The sequence below is a fragment of the Anguilla anguilla genome, chromosome 7, assembly GCF_013347855.1.
Source record: "Anguilla anguilla isolate fAngAng1 chromosome 7, fAngAng1.pri, whole genome shotgun sequence".
NCBI classification, from domain to species: domain Eukaryota; kingdom Metazoa; phylum Chordata; class Actinopteri; order Anguilliformes; family Anguillidae; genus Anguilla; species Anguilla anguilla.
The window spans coordinates 28,261,233-28,280,753 of record NC_049207.1 but is presented as its reverse complement, the minus strand read 5'-3'; the positions used below and the strand labels follow the sequence as shown (position 1 = coordinate 28,280,753).

The window sequence follows — 19,521 nt, the reverse complement described above, 5'->3', positions numbered from 1 at the left end:
CTAGCAACACCCTACCAACCACATACCATGAGTAAAACGCTGAGATATCAAGTTTTGATGAAGAGTTAATTTAGCTCTGTATATATGTGTCGCAAATCAACTTGTTGCCGTGATGTTATAGCTCATACACAATACTCTGTCTCTGCTCATACTACAGACACTGTTCACTCTGTTCAGCACAAAGTCGACTTTGCATTGGCGGCAACCACACTTCACAATTTCTGCAGGAATTGTCTAGTTACATTTTATTATGGAGTGTCTTAAGTTCACATAATGCTGATCCAATTGGATGTTTTGCAAATGAGCACTGTTTCATCATCACAATTGCTGACTCCCTGTCAGCACAGTGAACAGTCTGTTTTTCTTTGAGGGTCTGATAAGAAGCAGACTTCTGTGAAAAACACGTTCTCATTCCCAACTCGTCAAATATTGCAGCTTGAGCAAGAGCCCTTCTCGTCACTATTCAACGCTTTGGATAGATTTGGGCGTCTTGGGTTGACAAGTGAGGTAGCCCATTGACTACTAGGCTACTGAATAAACTACATCACCCAGCATGCATTAGCCTAGGTTTATGTTGATGTTTTTAAAATAAATTTTCAGTGTAGCCTATAGTGTTAAAATGAAATAATTTCTGGTATATTTTGGTATATGTGTATGTGATTTTAAGTAATTAAATTGGAATAGGTCACAATAGTATTGATTGTCTACAAATACGAGCTCCAAATTTGCGCTGAGGTTCAGGCTACTGTCTGTCCATAGCGTCAAAATCCGCCAAAGTGGTAATTCAATTCAATGGGCTACCTCACTCAACCCAAGACGCTCAAGTCTTTCCAACGCGTTGAATAGTGACGAGAAGGGCCCTTGCCCAAGCTGCAATATTTGACGAGTTGGGAATGAGAACGTGTTGCTGTGAACTGCCCTACAGATCATTTCATAAATGTACCTATTTTTACTGTCAGGGCCCAGTCCTGACAGTATTTCTCCATACTGTAAATGTGAAAGTGTTCTATCTTTCCCTCTCCTTCCCTCCTGTTGGCAGTATGAAAGTGATGGCACCCTCCCTATCCCAGGCCTATAGGAGGCGCTGGTGGATGGCAGGCTCGGCGGTGCTAGAGAACCTACTGTTCTCAGCTGTGCTGTTGGGTTGGGGTTCGCTGCTCATCATGCTGAAGCATGAGGGGTTCTACTCTCACTTGTGCACAGGTATGCCATCCCCAACACTGCAAAGCTGGGACCATCTAAAGACCCAATATCTGATAAAAACCCAAGTGTTCTGGGTCTTGCATAAATATATATCTCTCTTCCCCTCTATCTCTCTCTCTCTCTCCCCCCCCCTTTTCTGACCCACCCCCTCCCTCCTCATCCTCTCCCCTCTCTTCCTCTCTTCTGCCTCCCTGTAGAGAATGGGACAGCGGGCAGGAACATCACTGTGTTGGAGAGTGGTGATTGGCTGAGCTGCGTGGAGCAGGAGGAGATGCTGAATCTGGGCTTCACCATTGGTTCCTTCCTGCTCAGTGCTGCCACCCTCCCCCTCGGCATCCTGATGGACAAGTATGGGCCCCGCCCACTGCGGCTGGTGGGAAGGTGAGTCACAGACGTTTGAGGCCAGAAATGCTTTAGATTTGCCTTTGAAATGGAATCCATTCATTCTCCACCGAGTAGTGCACAGCTGGTGAATAGTAGATTCCCCCCTAGTGCCATGTGCTTTGGTTAAGAAAATGAACCTTCTCATTGGGCCTACCATTTGGATTTTATGCAGCCTTGCTACAAGTGCCCTGCACAAAGGTCTGTTCAGAGCATGGTCAGGCAAAAAAAAAAAAAAACTAATTTGGGAACAATCTGGTAAATTATTAATTGACATTTGCTCAAATAGATATTTCATTAGCCATTCCATTATATTCTATTACCCATTCTATTCAATTTATTCCACTGCATTCCATTAGCCATTCTATTTCATTATCCATTACATTCAATAGCATTCCATTCCAATGGCCATTATTGTGACTATTCACTCTTGGTGAGAAAAATTCTTGTGTTTTTATTTCACTGAGAGGATTCCGTTGACCATTGTGCAAATAATTTTATGTCTCATCCTTAAAGTCTGAGCTGTGCAGGGTTATTAATTTAGTTTGCCTTCATTTAAAAACTATCTCACATAACCTAACTTGACTTAAAGTTAAAGAATGATCACAGAAAAGACAACAATTACAAAAAAGGAAGAGACTAAACTAAGGGTGATTTATTTGTTGCTGGTGGCAGGGGGGAGGGCGGGTGGAAATATGGGGGTGGTAGAAATCTGGGGGTGGTGGAGAAAGGGAATGTCCATGCATGATTTCGGGGTGTCGTGTGGGTGTGTGTGGGGAGGGCATTTCCCAGGATTGGGAAGGAGAGGGGGTGGGGCAGAGTTTATTATAATTTTTTTTGTTTCAGATTTTTCGTGTTTTTCTCAACTGTCTTGTATAACTTTGTGTTTTATGCCAGGTCCCCCTTGCAAAAGAGATTTCAATCTCAGTGGGGTTTTACAGGTTTAATAAAGGTTAAATAAAATAAAAGTTGAGGTCAACTGTATCAGGATGAGCTGCAGCGGATATCTAGAAACCTCATCAAATCTTAGGGAAACTATAGATGGATAGATAGGGGGGAGAGGGGTGGACTGGCTTTGTGTCTAAGAGAGAGAGAGTGTGGATGATGGGGACAGACTGGAGTGACTGCATTCCTGTAGATGGAGTGCAGGGTTTTTTTTCCTTTGTGTACTTTACAGATCAATTACAGAGAGAGCAGGTGGAGTTGCTGTAGGTGATGATGCAAATGTTGGCTGTGTCCAAGGATGCGTGCGTGTGCGTGTTTGTGTGTGTGTGTATCCTGCAGATGTGAGTGGTCTTGAGCACTCTCGTAAATAGTTTTATCCTTGTGCTCTCTACTGGATGACACAAAAGCAAATTATTATGGCCAGTAGTAGCAATAGATTATGGTTGTGGCATGTCACCCAACAGACTTTTATATCAATGAGAATTACATTCTCCAAAGATGTAGTTCATCTTTATTAAATAGTTTTACTATGATGGTGCCTTAAAGAAAGAAAATATTTACATATTTTACTCTTGTAACCTAAGGCTAGTTGGGAATGAAATGATCACACCCTGTGAGTGAAATAATTTTATACATAAGTGGAGAATGTGTGACACTATGTAAACAAAGAATGTGTCACAGTGTGACTGAATGAGGAGGGTGTGTCTGCGCATACCTGGGTGCTTTGTGTACTTTGGATGACATACTTATTCTCCTCAGTTCTGACAATGATGCTGGTTTTCTCTGGCGCTCCTTCCCTCTCTCTCTCTTTCCTGCAGTGCATGTTTCGCTCTTTCCTGTGCCATGATGGCTGTGTCTGCATATGACCCTGCAGGTGAGTCTGTAACCAAGTAACCAGATACAGGCCAGTCTTTACGGTCTGAGCATTGTCAATTCTCCAAGGGCGTGAATTTTGGGTATGGTACCTGTATGTTTACCTGTACCTGCTACAGATATTTGGAATTTGTTTTAGGGGTGATTAATAGGGTAGTGGTTATTTGGGGTGCGTCACCTTGCTGAGACTCTGTGTGTGGGGGGAGGGATTTCGTGGGTGGGGCTGACCGTGTCTCGATGGGGCACATTCGCGGTCAGCCAGCTGCTTATGAACTATGCTCCTCCTGTGCAGTGACTGCACAGCTCAGCTGCAGGATGGCACAGTGAAGAGAAGCAGCGGCTGGCAGCGTGTGCTTCAGAGGAACACTCTCGCCTCTCTGTACACACAGACCGGCAGCGTGTGATTCAGAGGAACACTTTCGCCTCTCTGTACACACAGACCGGCAGCGTGTGATTCAGAGGAACACTCTCGCCTCTCTGTACACACAGACCGGCAGCGTGTGCTTCAGAGGAACACTCTCGCCTCTCTGTACACACAGACCGGCAGCGTGTGCTTCAGAGGAACACTCTCGCCTCTCTGTACACACAGAATGACAGCAGTGACTCCAGTCACTAAATACACCTGGTCTTCCTGATTGGAGAGAAATTTAAAAACAAGAATTCGTTTTTTGATATTGTGTAAATCAGGAAAAGGACCCCCTTGTGTTTTAAATGTGGTCCTTCTCATGCCTCGCATGACCCGCAGTTTGGGAGCTCCTGATGCTGTGCACTGATCTGGCCTCTCTGCATCTCTCTCTCTCTCTGCAGTCCTCTCTACTATTATCTTCCTTGCTCTCTCCTGCAATGGCTTTGGAGGGATCTGTCTGACCTTCACATCCCTCACGGTGAGAAGAGAGACCAGAATCACCTGTACTATACTGCACTATCAATCACTGTGCTGTGGAACTTTTCATTGCGTTATCAATCACTGAACAACCAAACATTACACTATAAATTCCTGCACTATCCAACACTGCGCTGTCAAACACCACACTAGCTGTGACCCCATTATCAATCACTGTACTATCAACCACCACACCATCCATCACACCACTGTCACACCACTATCAAACATTGCACTATAAAAAACCTGCAATCACTGCATGATCAAACACTCCACTATGCTGCACTATCAAACACTGCGCTATCAAGGACTGTGCTATAAATCTTTGCACTATCAAGCACTTCGCTATCTGTCACTGCACTGTCAAACACTGCCATACTGCACTATCAAATATTGCACTGCACTATCAAACACTATGCTGCACTATCAAACACTGCACTGCACTTTCAAACACTGCACTGCACTTTCAAACACTATGATGCACTATCAAACACTGCACTGCACTTTCAATCACTGCTGCACTATCAAACACTGCACTGCACTTTCAATCACTGCTGCACTATCAAACACTTCACTGCACTTTCAAACACTGCTGCGCTATCAAACACTGCACTGCACTTTCAAACACTGCTGCACTATCAAACACTGCACTGCACTTTCAAACACTGCTGCACTATCATACACCGCACTGCACTTTCAAACACTGATCTTTCAAACACTATGCTGCACTATCAAACACTGATCTTTCAAACACTATGCTGCACTATCAAACACTATGCTGCACTATCAAACACTGATCTTTCAAACACTATGCTGCACTATCAAACACTATGCTGCACTATCAAACACTGATCTTTCAAACACTATGCTGCACTATCAAACACTATGCTAAACTATCAAACGCTGATCTTTCAAACACTATGCTGCACTATCAAACACTTCACTGCACTTTCAAACACTGCTGCACTATCAAACACTATGATGCACTATCAAACACTGCACTGCACTTTCAAACACTGCTGCACTACCAAACACTATGCTGCACTATCAGAGACTGCACTGCCAAACACTTTGCTGCACTATCAAACACTGCACTCCACTTTCAAACACTATGCTGCGCTACCAAACACTGCACTGCACTTTTAAACACTATGCTGCACTTTCAAACACTATGCTGCACTATCAAACACTACACTGCACTTTCAAACACTATGCTGCACTATCAAACACTGCACTGCACTTTCAAACACTGCTGCACTACCAAACACTGCACTGCACTTTTAAACACTATGCTGCACTTTCAAACACTGCTGGACTATCAAACACTGCTGGGCTATCAAACACTACACTGCACTTTCAAACACTATGCTGCACTATCAAACACTGCACTGCACTTTCAAACACTGCTGCACTATCAAACACTGCACTGCACTTTAAAACACTGCTATCAAAACCTTGCCTTATCTTCCCTAACAAAAATGAAATACCCTGCAATATACTAAAAAATATATGCTATCAAAATCAGAAAAGACATTGCAAAGGTTCACAATATCTGGGAAAATATTCCATGTATTTCTACATTCAGATAAGGGGTGAAGGTGGTGAAACAGATGTGTTTGTACTTGCGGGTTACATGTGTATTTGGGTATTAAATGAAGAATTGTCCTTAAAATTGACATGGAGATGTTAGCCCTAAACCTTTTCAGACTAAGTTTGGTGAGTTAAATTTAGCGATGTTTCAGAAGAATAAAAAAATATTCATGGTTTTATTTGTCAATGAAAGGTTAAGGACACATGCTATGTATATGTGTGCATGTGTTATGTGCGGACTGCAGACCCAGAACAGGTGTGTGCTTGTTTATTTACATTGGGGCCTGAATGTCAGAACATTTAGGCTTGAATTCACAAACCTACACGTGACTTTCCACAAGTAGAGTGGAAAATCAGGTGGGCCCTCAATGTGGCCAATCACAGCCCTCCGCTGGCCACACGCCTTTCCCTCTACTCCGCCCTCTCACCTCGACCCAAAGGGCACATGATGGTGTCGTGCTCTTGTTTTGTTCACATTCTCTCTCTCTTACATAATCCAGAAAACATTTTATTGTGAGAAGACAATACATCAAATGTGAATAAAAACAGAGTATGTTGAGAGAGAGAGACAGAGGGCAAGAGAGAGGGGAGAGAGAGAGGGAGTCTGTGAAATTAGTAGACATGATTTTGTGCTTCCTGATCAGCTACACTAAAGCAGGAGTGTAAACAGCCCTGGAGAGATGCAGTGTCTGCAGATTTAACTCCTGTCCTGCAGGGCCACAGTGTCTGCGAGTTTAACTTCAGTCCTGGAAGGCTGCAGTGTCTGCAAGTTTAGCTTCACTCCTGGAGGGCCGCAGTGTCTTCAGGTTTAAGTTCAGCCCTGAAGAGTCGCAGTGTCTGCAGGTTTAACTCCAGCCCTGGGTGGCTGCAGTATCTACAGATTTTTGTGGTTTCAGCAGCAATTGTTTGCCTTGGAAATGGTGAGTGCATTTCATTACTTGAGTGCTGAAACATAACATACATTCCATTACACTTGGCAGATACTCTTATCCAAAGTGATGTACAGTAGTGAAGCACAACAGAAATCAGTAGACACTGCACTACCCCACCAGTACGGAAGTTAAACCTGCATGCACTGCACCCCCTAGGACTAGAGTCTGGCAACCTTGCTTTATAGAATGTGTCTGTTTTAATTTTGCTTCCAACATTACAATGAATTGGTTGTTTGTAATTCAATGCTGTTGGCGCACTGGCTTGGAATTCCCGCATTGCTATTTATGACCCTGCCTCGCCATTCCAGAAATGGCCTACTGGTCACTGGCACGGACTAGCTTTCTCTAAGCAGTTGCTAATAGCGGTGTTAACCTCACAGAGAGAGCAGTGTTTCAGGTTCCTGTATCCTGGTTGGAGGGGCCTGACATTAGGTGCATCCAGTACAAATGGGAGGAGAGGGTGTTGATTGGCTGGGCCCAGTTCACGAGCAGTCAAGGACTAACAAAATGCAGCATGGCAGTGATGGAAGCCTTCCCACATGTTGCTCCCATGCACAGGTCCATTGCACCCCCTGCTGGCCACAGTGCGTCACTCCTGTGCTGCCCTGGGTGAATAACAGCTGTATACAGTTTTCTGCTGTTCAGGGACAGTTTGCCATCGCCATTTGTTTGTTTATTCCTTAGTTGCCGTCTTGGGAGCTGTGTGGCATACATAGGTTTGCACTCAAAATTGATTTTTGTATATCAATTGTATGTGCTCATCTGTTCACGCAGGATTTATGTGCTTCACATCAAATTGCTTTCATCCTTTTCCTGCCCAGATTAACTTCGTATTCCAGTCGACCTGACAGTTAGGCACAAATACTGTGCAGCAGTATGGCATGCTTATCAGGGGACATCTTTTGCCCGACCAGAGAAGATGCGGGCTAGAATCCTAACATTCAAGTGCGAAACAGGCAAAGTCCATCACAGTCTGCATTCGACCCTGGAATTAATTTTGGACCTGGACAAATTTCTCCCACGCGATGTTATCAGTCCATGCACCACAATTGTCAAATGTAACATTTTGAATTTGTCATGGGATGTACACTTGAGGCCAAAAGTTTACATACACATAGGCTGAAGACATTTAAACTCACAGAGAAGTTTTTCACAACTCCGCACATTTCATGTTACCATACATTTCTTCGGGCAAGTCAATTAGGGCATCTACTTTGTTCACATCAGAAGTAATTTTAAAACAACCGATTAGAGACAGATTTATTCAGCTTTAATTCTCTATATCACAATTCCAGTGGGTAAAAAGTTTACAGTCTCTTTAAACAGCCTGGAAGATTCCAGAAATTGTTGTAACGACTTTTTAGAAGCTTCTTATTGGCCAATTGTCATAATTAGGAGTTAATTTGGAGTTAATTGGCACCTGTGGCTGTATTTGAGGGCCTACCTTTAGAGCCACTGCCTTTTTGCCTTTGATACCATGGGAAAATCCAAGCAACTCAGCCAAGACCTCAGAAAAACAATTGTGGACCTCCACAAGTCTGGTTCCTCCTTAGGAGAAATTTCCAAACAACTGAAGGTACCACAAGCATCTGTACAAACAATTGTATGCAAATATAAAAATCTTGGGACCATACAGACACTGCATCATTCAGGAAGGAGGCACAAATTAACTCCCAGGGCTGAACGAACTTTGGTCCGAAAGTTTCAACTGAACCCCAAGAGAACAACAATGGAACTGGTGAAGGAGTTTGAGGCATTAGGTACCAAAGTATCTCCATCCACCATTAAGAGAATCCTACATCACCAAGGCTGTCACGCAAGGAAGAAGCCCCTACGCCAAGAAAAATTGAACTGTTTGGCCATAATGATCAGAGCTATGTATGGAGGAAAAAGGGTGAGGCTTTTAATCCGAAGAATACCATCCCAACTGTGAAGCATGGGGCTGGCAGCATCATGTTGTGGGGGTGTTTTGTATTCATGAGGAAGGAGGATTATCTAGAAATACTGAAGCAACACCTCAAGACATCAACAAGAAAGTTAAAACTTGGTTGCAACTGGGTCTTCCTGCAGGACATGATCCTAAGCATACCTCCAAAGTTGCAACAAAATGGCTTAAACACAACAAAGTGAAAGTATTGGAGTGGCCATCACAAAGCCCTGATCTGAATCCCGTATAAAATTTGTGGACTGCACTGAAAAAATGTGTCCAAGGAGGCCCACAAACCTGACTGAGTTACACCAGTTCTGTCAGGAGGAATGGGCAAAAATTCTGGCAGCATATTGTGAGAAGCTTGTGGAAGGCTACCCCAAGCATTTGATTAAAGTTAAGCAATTAAAAGGCAATGCCACCAAATACTAACAAAGTGTATGTAAAATTCTGACCCACTGAAAATATGATATAGTACATAAAAGCTCAAATAAATCTGTCTCTTAGCTATTATTTTTAAATTACCTCTTATGGAAATAAAGTAGATACCCTAATTGACTTAACACATGAAATGTACAGAAACATTAAATGTGTGGAGTTGTGAAAAATTTAGTTTGAATGTCTTTAGCCTAGGTGTATGTAAACTTTTGGTCTCAACTGTATGTGTCATGTAAAAATGTTGTGGGTACCCAGAGTTAAATGGTTGGCTTTGTTATTTTTTTTTTAGCTGCCCAACATGTTCGGCAGTCTCAGTTCTACTGTCATGTCCCTCATGATCGGATCCTATGCCTCTTCCGCCGTCACTTTCCCTGGCGTGAAGGTAAGCCTACTGCAGGACATCGCCGAGATTACGAGCAAAGTATTTTTTATTTACTTAATTTTATTATGTTCCTCGGGGGTGGAAAATCCAGGTTTGGAAAGTAAGTTTTCCCCAGTATTTTGGTCCAGTCACCTGGATTTGCTAATTCCCACAATTCTTGAGCCAGGAGGTAGAACTAATAAGTCACCTAACGATTTCATGGGTGGAAGAAACACATGGCAGGAATTTTACTTTCTGACCCCTGGACTTTCCACCTCTGGTTTTCAATTTTGAATGAAATCAATAATCCATATTTGTTATGACAGGAGGGATGTCTTGGGGTAAAGTAGCGTTAACATAAAATGAAAACTGGTGGGACTGATTATGGAATGGGGTGGAAATAGACAATAAGCAACAGGGTTTAAAATGACCAATGTGTGCTTTTAATATACTTGGGAAGTGTGGTATTGTATCTACAAATTTTACAGAACATGGAGCAAATTTAAAGTCAATTCACAATTTATAGACAAATACACAACTGATTGCTGATTTAATACTCTGCAGAATTTTAAAAGTATGGATATGCTGTATCCATAAGGCTCTGTTTGACCTAAATAGATGAAGAGCTTTCAGTCAGCAAACTCCATACTTGTAAACTTTATATAAAACCACTTAATTTAAAACTGTTGAGATTATAATGCCTGCAAACTGCTTTGCTGGGTCTCTCTAGGAGAAGATTTTACTCTGAATGAGATTTCCTGGTAAAATAAAGCCCCAAGAATGATAGATAGATGCATGCATGTGTTACGTGATAGCAACATGCCTCTCTTCCTTTCCCACTGTAGTTGATATACGATGTGGGAGTGTCCTTCCATGTCATCATGTGGGTGTGGTCTGGGATGGCCTGCCTTGTGTTCCTCAACTGCTTCCTCAACTGGCCTGTGGAGTCCTTCCCCACTCCTGATGAGATCAACTACACGTCAGTATCCCGCGCTAACTATGCTACATACCAACAACACATCACTCTCAATCTCCCATCTCGTGCTAACTATACTACATACTAGGGTTGGGCAATCATCTGTTCAGACCGGCTAAATGGGACCCTCAGGGATTGCTGATCGGGAATTGTTGTAGGGGTGGGGTGGGGGGACCTTGGGATTCTTATCTATTAAATTCCATCTTGCGCACCTCACACTCTGGCTATGTAGGCTACCCGATGTAGCAACGATGATAGGGATGGTAGGTATACCATCCGCCATGTTACACTTTGGCAGCACATGCCCCATACCTATACAGCACCGAGAGTTTGGCACGTTTTAGGATTTTCTACAGAAATAGCCACAATGACCATAGACTCTCAGCCCTTAAGAACAGTAACTTCTATGCCTTCTGACCTCAAGTAAACAGACACAATTCACAAACAACTTCACAAGTCCACACAATAAAGCCCCAAACTTGGGTGATTTAGCATTTTTTTCTTCTTTCTTCTTTTTCCTGCTGAATATATCATAATAAATGCTCCAGTACCATATTCAATAATCTTCCCATTGGACATTTATCTACATCAGCTATTAACAACTTTGGATTTTGAAGCCAATTAGTTGCAAGATACCCAGATACACACACAAAATGGATGTATAAGCAAGTACACATGTTTTGAAAAACTGCGGTCGCCATGTTTGGTTTGTGTGGCAGCTAGCATGCTTGCTAACTATTAATAGCCAGAAAATTATAACTATTGCTTTTACAGCTGAATAATAATTGTTAGAAACTCATCTATATTCCTGAAATGGATTCTTCATCATTTCACATACAAACCATCATATTGTTTTATGATTGGGGATGGATATTGTTCACATTTTGATGATACCCCTGCAATTAGTATAACTTTTCAAACCTCAGATTGTAGTCTACCTTCTTTAAAAATGAGCAAATGATAACATTAAATAATGTTTTTATTGTAAGGGCACGTCCCATTGATTCGTTTTGGGTAAAACACAGCCACACTTTAGACAAATGTTACCCAATGTTGACCAATGTTAGCTAGCTTCTTAACGAGTCAATAGAGCGAGTGTTATGTTAGTACAGATGGCACAGAAACTGCATTGCAATTTGGTCTTTTGGGTAACGTTATTGGTTGTATGGGAAGCGGAGCCTGCTACTGGTTTTTAGTACCAAACCCTGTTCATGACCCAGAAAGCTGTCTACAAGGTAGGCTCTAAAACCTCAGACTACGATTGCAGGCTTCACCCAGCCAGAGGCTTGTTTTTTACGGGGCTGCAGCAACGGTATACATGCGGCAATCTAAATGGTCAAAAGCATACAGGCAAGATAAATGATGGTAAATTTGACCATTCAAGTAAGTGTAACTTTTTATCCTTATGCAATATTGACATTCAAATTATATCAGAATGTTCAATGCATATATATTTAGGAAAAATCACAAAGGAGGATTCATTGGCTATGTATTTCATGATGGCAGTTTTATCCATTTTCTTAAAGTGACAATGGTCAAATTGACCGTAGCGGCATTTCTACTGTTAACTACATTTTAAATAGGCTACTGCAGCTTCCTTGTAAACACCACATTTCTAAATTAATGTTAGCTAGGCCTATAGATCCGGTGCTGATATACAAACAATTAGTTGGTCTATCATGCATATAACACCCCAACACTCCATTTAAAAATATGACAAACACTTTAAATTATTTGTCATTTATGGTAAAGGAAATATGACTGAACCCATTCACATATGTGTTTCTTTGTGCTAGAATGTGAGTGTTGGAATGTGTATATGTGTATGCATGTCTCTCTCATACATTTATATGCATTATTATTATCAGTTACTCATAAGACTGTACAAACAGAAATTATATTGTAAGAAACCCCTTCAATACACCAAACGGTGCGTCAAGGTCACCAACTGTAAGAAACCCCCCCGCAAAACCAAACAGCAGAAGTATTTGAGTGGCGAAGGAATGCATGTAGGCTTATCCGGTGCTACTGGAATGGGATTCATTTAATGTTATCTGAATTATCTGACTCCAAAATAGTGTTTTAACCTTTCCTCTGTGCTAACAGTTGCACAGACGGAGAAGACTGCTGTCCGCCAGCAGTGTGGCTCTACATCGCTATCTATCTTAGCTAGTAGATGCAGACAGGTCACTGGCATGTGCTGCCTGCATAAATAGAATTATGTATCCTGCTATGACACTACTGTATAGGCAAGTAACTACAGAATGCAGATGTCCTGAGTTTATGTGTAAGTTAGGACCGTAAAACTGCTAGGTGTGCGGTGTTAAGAGTCAACAAGGAATTCCAGGTTAAAATGAATGCAGTTTATTGTTAGGAGTTACAGCGGCTTAAAATGGAAGGAGGGCTTTGCGCATGGCCATTGCTTTCTATTTGTGTGTTTACTTCTCAAACAGATTGTCCAAGACAATAAATGACAACTGAATCTTGAAAGGGACATCTTTACATGTATAAACAATGGTAAGATTGTATACTTATTCCATATTTAGTAGCATTGATAGTAGAATGACATGGTGTAATTCCACAAAAATTCCTGCTGTTTATTTCACCACTCAATAAGCAGCATTTTATACCACTGTACTGGCAGACCTTTTGCCATTGTTGGCTTTATTTTGTTGCTATGACTGAATGCACATTTTTGGTGGTGAAAGAATATTCTATTGAACTACCAGATGTATGCTATTGTCCAGTGTGGCATGCTTGGGGTTGCAGATAGAGGGTGCTCATTAAATGGACAACATGCTTGACAATTGTGGCTCTTAGAAATTCCGTATTTATCATCGTTGTCGTGTATTGTGTACTAATAAAGCTAAAACATACAGTCTGTTATTTCCACGTATAGTTTGGTTGTAGGAACAATGAATGTCTGAGTGGAGCAATCTAGGCATTCTGGTGTGTCCACTACTAGGGGGCTTGCACAAAGGGGTTAATTTGTCACCTGTCTGTATAAATATAGATATGAAGCCTACATCGATTGACGATACGTATATATTTTTTAAATCGTCAAAATATCGACTATTGGAGTAGAGTTCACCGATTCCTCGATGTATTATAGATCAGCACAACCCTACTACATACCAACTACACGTCAGTATCCCACACTAACTATCGTACGTACCAAATACACATCAGTATCGCACAATAACTATGCTACACACCAACTACATGTCAGTATCACAAGCCACTTACTGGTAACATACCTTCATGTTACATACCAAGTACCGGTCAGTATCATATGATTTTCTGTCCATCAGGGAGAAGCTTGAGTTGAATGAATCAGCCCTGGATCACCAAAGTCATGTGACCAATGAGGTCAAACAGCTGAGCCAGAAGGGGGAGGAGGCAGACCAATCACATGAGCAGTTCATCGAACCTCCCACCCCACCCAGTAAGTCCCGGTTTGAGGGTCTCAGCTTCCCACACTATTTTGGCCTTTACCCTTTTCTGTGTTCATTTACAAAGCCACTGTGTATCCAGTGTGCACAGCAGAATGCATCTTACACAGGGGCATAGGGCTAGCAGGTGCAACAGCTGAGCCCAAAGCTCCAGTGGTGCCAACCGTCAGGCGCTTTAATTCCCTCTGTGGGCTCCTGAATTCCCTCTCTAGGTCCCTACATTCTTTCTATGGGCCACTACCTTCCCTCTCTGGGTCCCTAAATTCCTTCTGTGGGTCCCTGCATTCCCTCTTCAGATCCTTACATTCCTTATGCGGGTCCCTGCATTCCCTCACCAGGAGCCTCATTCACTAAATCTGTGCTTAAAACGTGCTTAAACACATTTTAGGCAATTGTGGGATTCATCAATATGTTCTTACTTGAACTTGTTCTTATTGTGCAAACAAATTTAGAGCTGGCTCAGACCATGGGTACGCAAAAATCATGAAGGCACCAAGTCTTCAAAAATAATTAATTGTAAATTCATCTTAGACAAATAGTATAAATTGGTAAATATTCAATATTTGAAATTGTAAATAATATTTACTAATAATACCTAACAATGTACTTAATAAGAAAATTAATTAATAATCTTATCATAAATATTACTTGTAATAATAATAATAATTTACTTGCTTAAGAATAATAATAATTACATCATATTTAATTTGTCTTGCTCCCACTTATAGCCAACAATAAGGTACTCCTTAATTCCCCCCCCCCCCCCCCCCCCCCCCCCCCCCCCCCCCCCCCTAAAAAAAACAAAAACATTCAAGGCTCCAGAGTGCAACCATTTTGTCAAGTGCGACTAAAAATGATAATTGGTTGCACCGGTCGCCTGACATTTAGCAGGTCTGTCTCTGTGTGTGTATGTGTAGTTTTTTCCCACCCGCATTCTGCGAAGACCCGCCCCTACTCTGCCTCTGATTGGCTCTGACCGTGATATTCTTCTTTGTTGAATGCGGGTGGGGAAAAAAATAAGGAACGTGTGTATTAGTTATGTGCGGATCACAGTTATATCCGCGGGCACTGCGGTTAATCTGCTGATCGGGCGGCCCGATATGGGCTCAAATTAATGCCAAAAGTATTTTGTATTTGTAAGCAATAACTTGTGCTTGCAACTTATGGTTTGTGTTTGTACATTGCGAGTTGAAACTGAAACAAAGTATTTTGTACTTGTAAGCAATGACTTGTTCTTGCAACTTATGGTTCGTGTTTGTACTCTGCAAGTTGAACCTGTAAAAAAACATTGTGTTTGTGGATATAGATTTTCGTGAGGGTGGAGGGTCATGTCTGTAAATTAAAATCTACATGTGTTTTGTGATCTGCAGTGGTTTATTAACATTTGTGAACAGAAAAAGTATGAATGCAGAACAGTTTTTACGTGCGACACTCCTTCTACATGCAACGCCCAGTTTACAAGAAGAAAGTTACAGACAGACTTTTGGCACTCTTTGCGCATCCAGTGTGGAGAGCCAATCGTTCAAGGCATTTTAAACTATCCAATCAGCGCTCCAGTAGAGACCAGGGTTGCCATATTGGGCAATTTTCCCCCATTGAGTCTCCAAGAACGTCATATAAAGAGTATATTGCAGGTTGGAGAGCCCAGTGAATCAATGTGTAGGAAAATTATGTAGGAACTAGATTTTCATTAAAAATATACTTATATATACACTACCTTGACTTCTGGAGTCGTTTTTGTGAGAGAATTTTACTTCGCATCTTAAAAAAAACTAAAAAAAACAACAACAAAAAACGGCAAACCCGGAAGTGACGTAACGAAAGGGAGCGCAGTAAAGTTTTACAATAATAAGAATGGATACCATGTCATTCTACAGTCAATATCTGGGAATAAATATTGAATAAATATACAACCTTACCATTTATTTTACAAGTAGAAATGTCCCTTTTGAGACTGAGTGGCCATATATTGTCTTGGACAATCTGTTTGTGAAATGTTACGTGCATTACCTTGCAAAATAGCTGTGCGTAATACCACACATGTTGTTTATGGCGTTGTTTCCCTTGTTAGTACAATCTCTCTTGATTGACACTTCATTTATTCAGTAGGTGAGAGTATAAGCTTTCTAACGAGGTATAACATGTCTAATTTTGCTTTTGGAATAGCGTTTTATAAGTCAGCATAACCAAAAGTTTTCTCATCATCGCATTCACTTACACATTCACTCTTTGGTAGCAGAGGCTGAACCTGACGAAAACGTTGTCAACGATATTTTGTAATTTCTTGGAAAATACAATTATTACTGAGGACTTCTGTGCATAGCTAAGCCATATTGTCATGGTTCTGTGGTTGTCTGCGTTTTCCTTTTTGGGCCGCCAGATGGCGCACTTCAGTTTTTAGTTCTGTTCAGTTACCCTGTTTAATTGTATTATTGTTTTCAATTATTCTATTATTGTTTTTTGGTTGTCTCGTTTTCCCTTCCCTCTCTGTGGCCTGATTGTGCATTGTGCCCTCCTGTGTCTCGTCAATGTCTTGTCTACTTATGCTCCGTTCTTCCCTGACTCAGGTGCTGGATCCTTTTGTGTGTGTTTCTCTTGTGTGTGTGTTTTCTGATTATGTTTCGGTATGTGTCCCCACGTGTACTTCTGAGTGTTTTCTACCCTGCCCGTGTTCTGGTTTTGAATTGTTTTGGATTTTCTGGATTTTCTTTGTTTTTGCGTTTTAAGAACTTTGCTTTGACAATTTGAGAATTGCCCTACGTGGCTTTGTTTTTGTGTCTCCTTGGTTTTTGTTCTGATTAAAAGTAAAGTTCTCGGTTTTGATTTACCCTTTTGGATTTCGAGTATTTTTGACTCTGCGTTTGGGTCCATTCCCTCACCTTACCTGGCAGAAGGATCCAGCCAGTTCTGGACCCAGCAGATTTTTTTTTTTTTTTTTTTCCTCTCTCTTTTGCCTTCTTCCTTCCTGGGGTTTTCATTTTTGCATTAGACATGCCACCGGTCTGGAGCAAGATGGCCGACAGACTCTTTGATATCAGCCAGGGGTCGCGTAATGTATTGGATTACGCGACTGAATTCAGCACTGTAGCCGCACAGGCTGACTTACCCCAGTCAATCGTGTGCCAGATTTTTCGGGACGGCATGAGGGACTCCCTCCACGGTGGCCTAATTTACTCTGGGCTTGAGGGGTGTTGTGACTTTAAAGCCCTAGTAAGAAGGGCATTTCACTGGGAGGAGTATCTCCGGGGGGCCGTGGATATGCCCCCTCTGGCCGAGAAGTACTCCAAGCCCTGTGCGCCGGAGTCCACTGCCCCCCAGGAGCTTCCTGCCCAGCCCGCCCCGCAGGAGCTTCCTCCCCAGCCCGCCGTTCCGCAGGAGCTGCCTGCCCGGTCTGCCGTTCCGCAGGAGCTGCCTGCTCGGTCCGCCATGCTATACATCGTTCGAAAGCTTATACTCTCACCTACTGAATAAATGAATTGTCAATCAACCCAGACTACTGAAAAGGGCGACAAAGCCGTGAACAACACGTGTGGTATTACGCACAGCTATTTTGGAAGGTACCCAGGCATCACAAACGGATTGTCCAAGACAATATATGACCACTCAGTCTCAAAAGGGACATTTCTACTTGTAAAACCAATGGAAAGGTTGTATATTTTTTAAATATTTATTCCCAGATATTGACTGTAGAATGATGTGGTATCATTTTTAAAAAAAATTCTCGTTTATTTCATTATGTGAGCATCGTTTTCACTGCTGTGTTGGCATATCTTAGGGCTATTGTCGGGTTTATTCTGTTTCTGTGCTATTTTAGTGGTGAAAGAATATTTTTATGAATGCCAAGATAGACAATATAGAGCTTGTAAGTGAAAACGTCACCAAGCCACTCCCCTCGTTTTCCCGCAAATTTGTCAATGGGAAAATGAATGGGGAAATTTTGAATAAGCGATAAGAATAAGTCGGGAACCAGTTAGCTATTGGTATGTGGTACTCATGACATATATGACTCATAAAATATAATATCAGCAGCACGATTGACCCATGACAAGTATAAGGTACAACGTTGTGTACGTTTCATATGCTTAGGAACTACACAAATCGGTACTGCGCTCCCGACGCACGCTTATATCGTCACGACTCAGATGGAACATGCTTGCGCCCTTCTACTTCTAGTGTCACTTTGATATTGTATTTCAATTTCACTGGAAATAACAGATTTGTTACTAATAAGCCATATATATTTTCATCACAACACAACAACAATATAGCTAGCCAGCATGGTTTTCGATAAATTACCGACAATATGTTTACTACTTACTATGTTTTAATAAAACTATTTATTAGAAATTGTCTATCTCTTGCCTACTGCACCTGTCTTGTCTAAGTGCACTGTGATTCTGATTCTCACAATATGTGTATTCCTTTCTAAGTGCTGTGAGCAGATTGAAAGTCTATGTTACACCGAAGCCTTGCAAAACGAAGTTTCGTTACGTCGTGCACTGTACAGCATATGGTTTGTAATGACAAATAAACCTGACTTTGACAGCTAGCTAGCTACCTGCTGATCCAGCCCTTCCTAACGTTAACGTTAGCTAACCGAAACTTTATAAACAATATCTTTCATGCTGGCGCTGACAGACCTGCTAATCTACCCTGGCTGTATATGACCTGCTCTACATGGTTGGATTTGGAATGATTTTCTCCCTTCTTAACATTATTGTCCTGACCATTGAAAAAATGCATTAAGCTAACCAGTGGCACCGCATTTGTCGTGGGTATAGCTAGCTAGCCACCGGTGTTGGGTGCAGTTGGCCCTAGCTGCTGGTCCAGAGTCAGTTATTTTCTTCTCCTACTAATGGTTAAATCTAGGACCTGGGAAGGGAAATCTGATCCCAGAACAGCAGTTAGGGGCAGCCTAGGCACCGCATTTGGCGGGTAGACTTACAAGCACACGTGGTTGTGACGTGTATCCGTGCGACTTTGATTTAGTGTAGTTCAGGACCACCAGCACATCGTAAATCGATATAAATCCGTTTTTTTTCCCTCCAGAGATTGAAATAAATATAACCAAGCACATGCTACGGTAGATAATGACGGTCCCAAAAAAACGTGAGAAATCTGTTATTTTTAATCGCTATAGATATTTAACAATCAATGATTTTTAAAAAGTCAATAGGATTTTAACATTGGGCTGTGACGTCACAAACCAGACGCCCCCTGGAGGCAATTTGACTTACAAGCACAGTTGTCCGTCCATGGGTGGGGGGTGTAGTTGTAGATGAGACTGCAGGGAGGGGGCGTGTGTTAAATGAACGACCAGAGTGACTATCTAGCTCTGCTTTTATATTTCCACTCAAATTTTCATTCATTTTCAGCAGCTGATTTCTGAGACTTTCTCAAGCCGATATGTTTTGAGGACATCGATTATTTTACGTTACCAGTAATGTTAGTTGTCTAACACGATCTTTAAGTCTAATAGTAATGACAAATCAGTATTAGCCTACTGCAAATAAACCTGGCGAAAAAACATCCACATAAGTAGGCAAAACTAAATAGATAA

The 19,521-nt window shown here is 41.8% G+C and overlaps 1 protein-coding gene across 2 annotated transcripts in view; it reads left to right on the top strand.

Moving 5' to 3' along the window:
- Positions 1-19,521, top strand: part of slc43a1a (solute carrier family 43 member 1a) — a 40,704-nt gene that overhangs the window by 9,959 nt on the left and 11,224 nt on the right. For both annotated transcript variants that reach the window (XR_004765983.1, XM_035424355.1), the window contains exons 3-9: positions 1,040-1,203; positions 1,401-1,584; positions 3,348-3,403; positions 4,210-4,286; positions 9,462-9,554; positions 10,379-10,512; positions 13,821-13,954. Coding sequence is in view for 1 of the 2 variants with exons in the window: in XM_035424355.1 (XP_035280246.1) it covers positions 1,041-1,203; positions 1,401-1,584; positions 3,348-3,403; positions 4,210-4,286; positions 9,462-9,554; positions 10,379-10,512; positions 13,821-13,954 (841 nt within the window). In the remaining variant the exon portion in view is untranslated. The remainder of the gene's footprint in view (positions 1-1,039; positions 1,204-1,400; positions 1,585-3,347; positions 3,404-4,209; positions 4,287-9,461; positions 9,555-10,378; positions 10,513-13,820; positions 13,955-19,521) is intronic.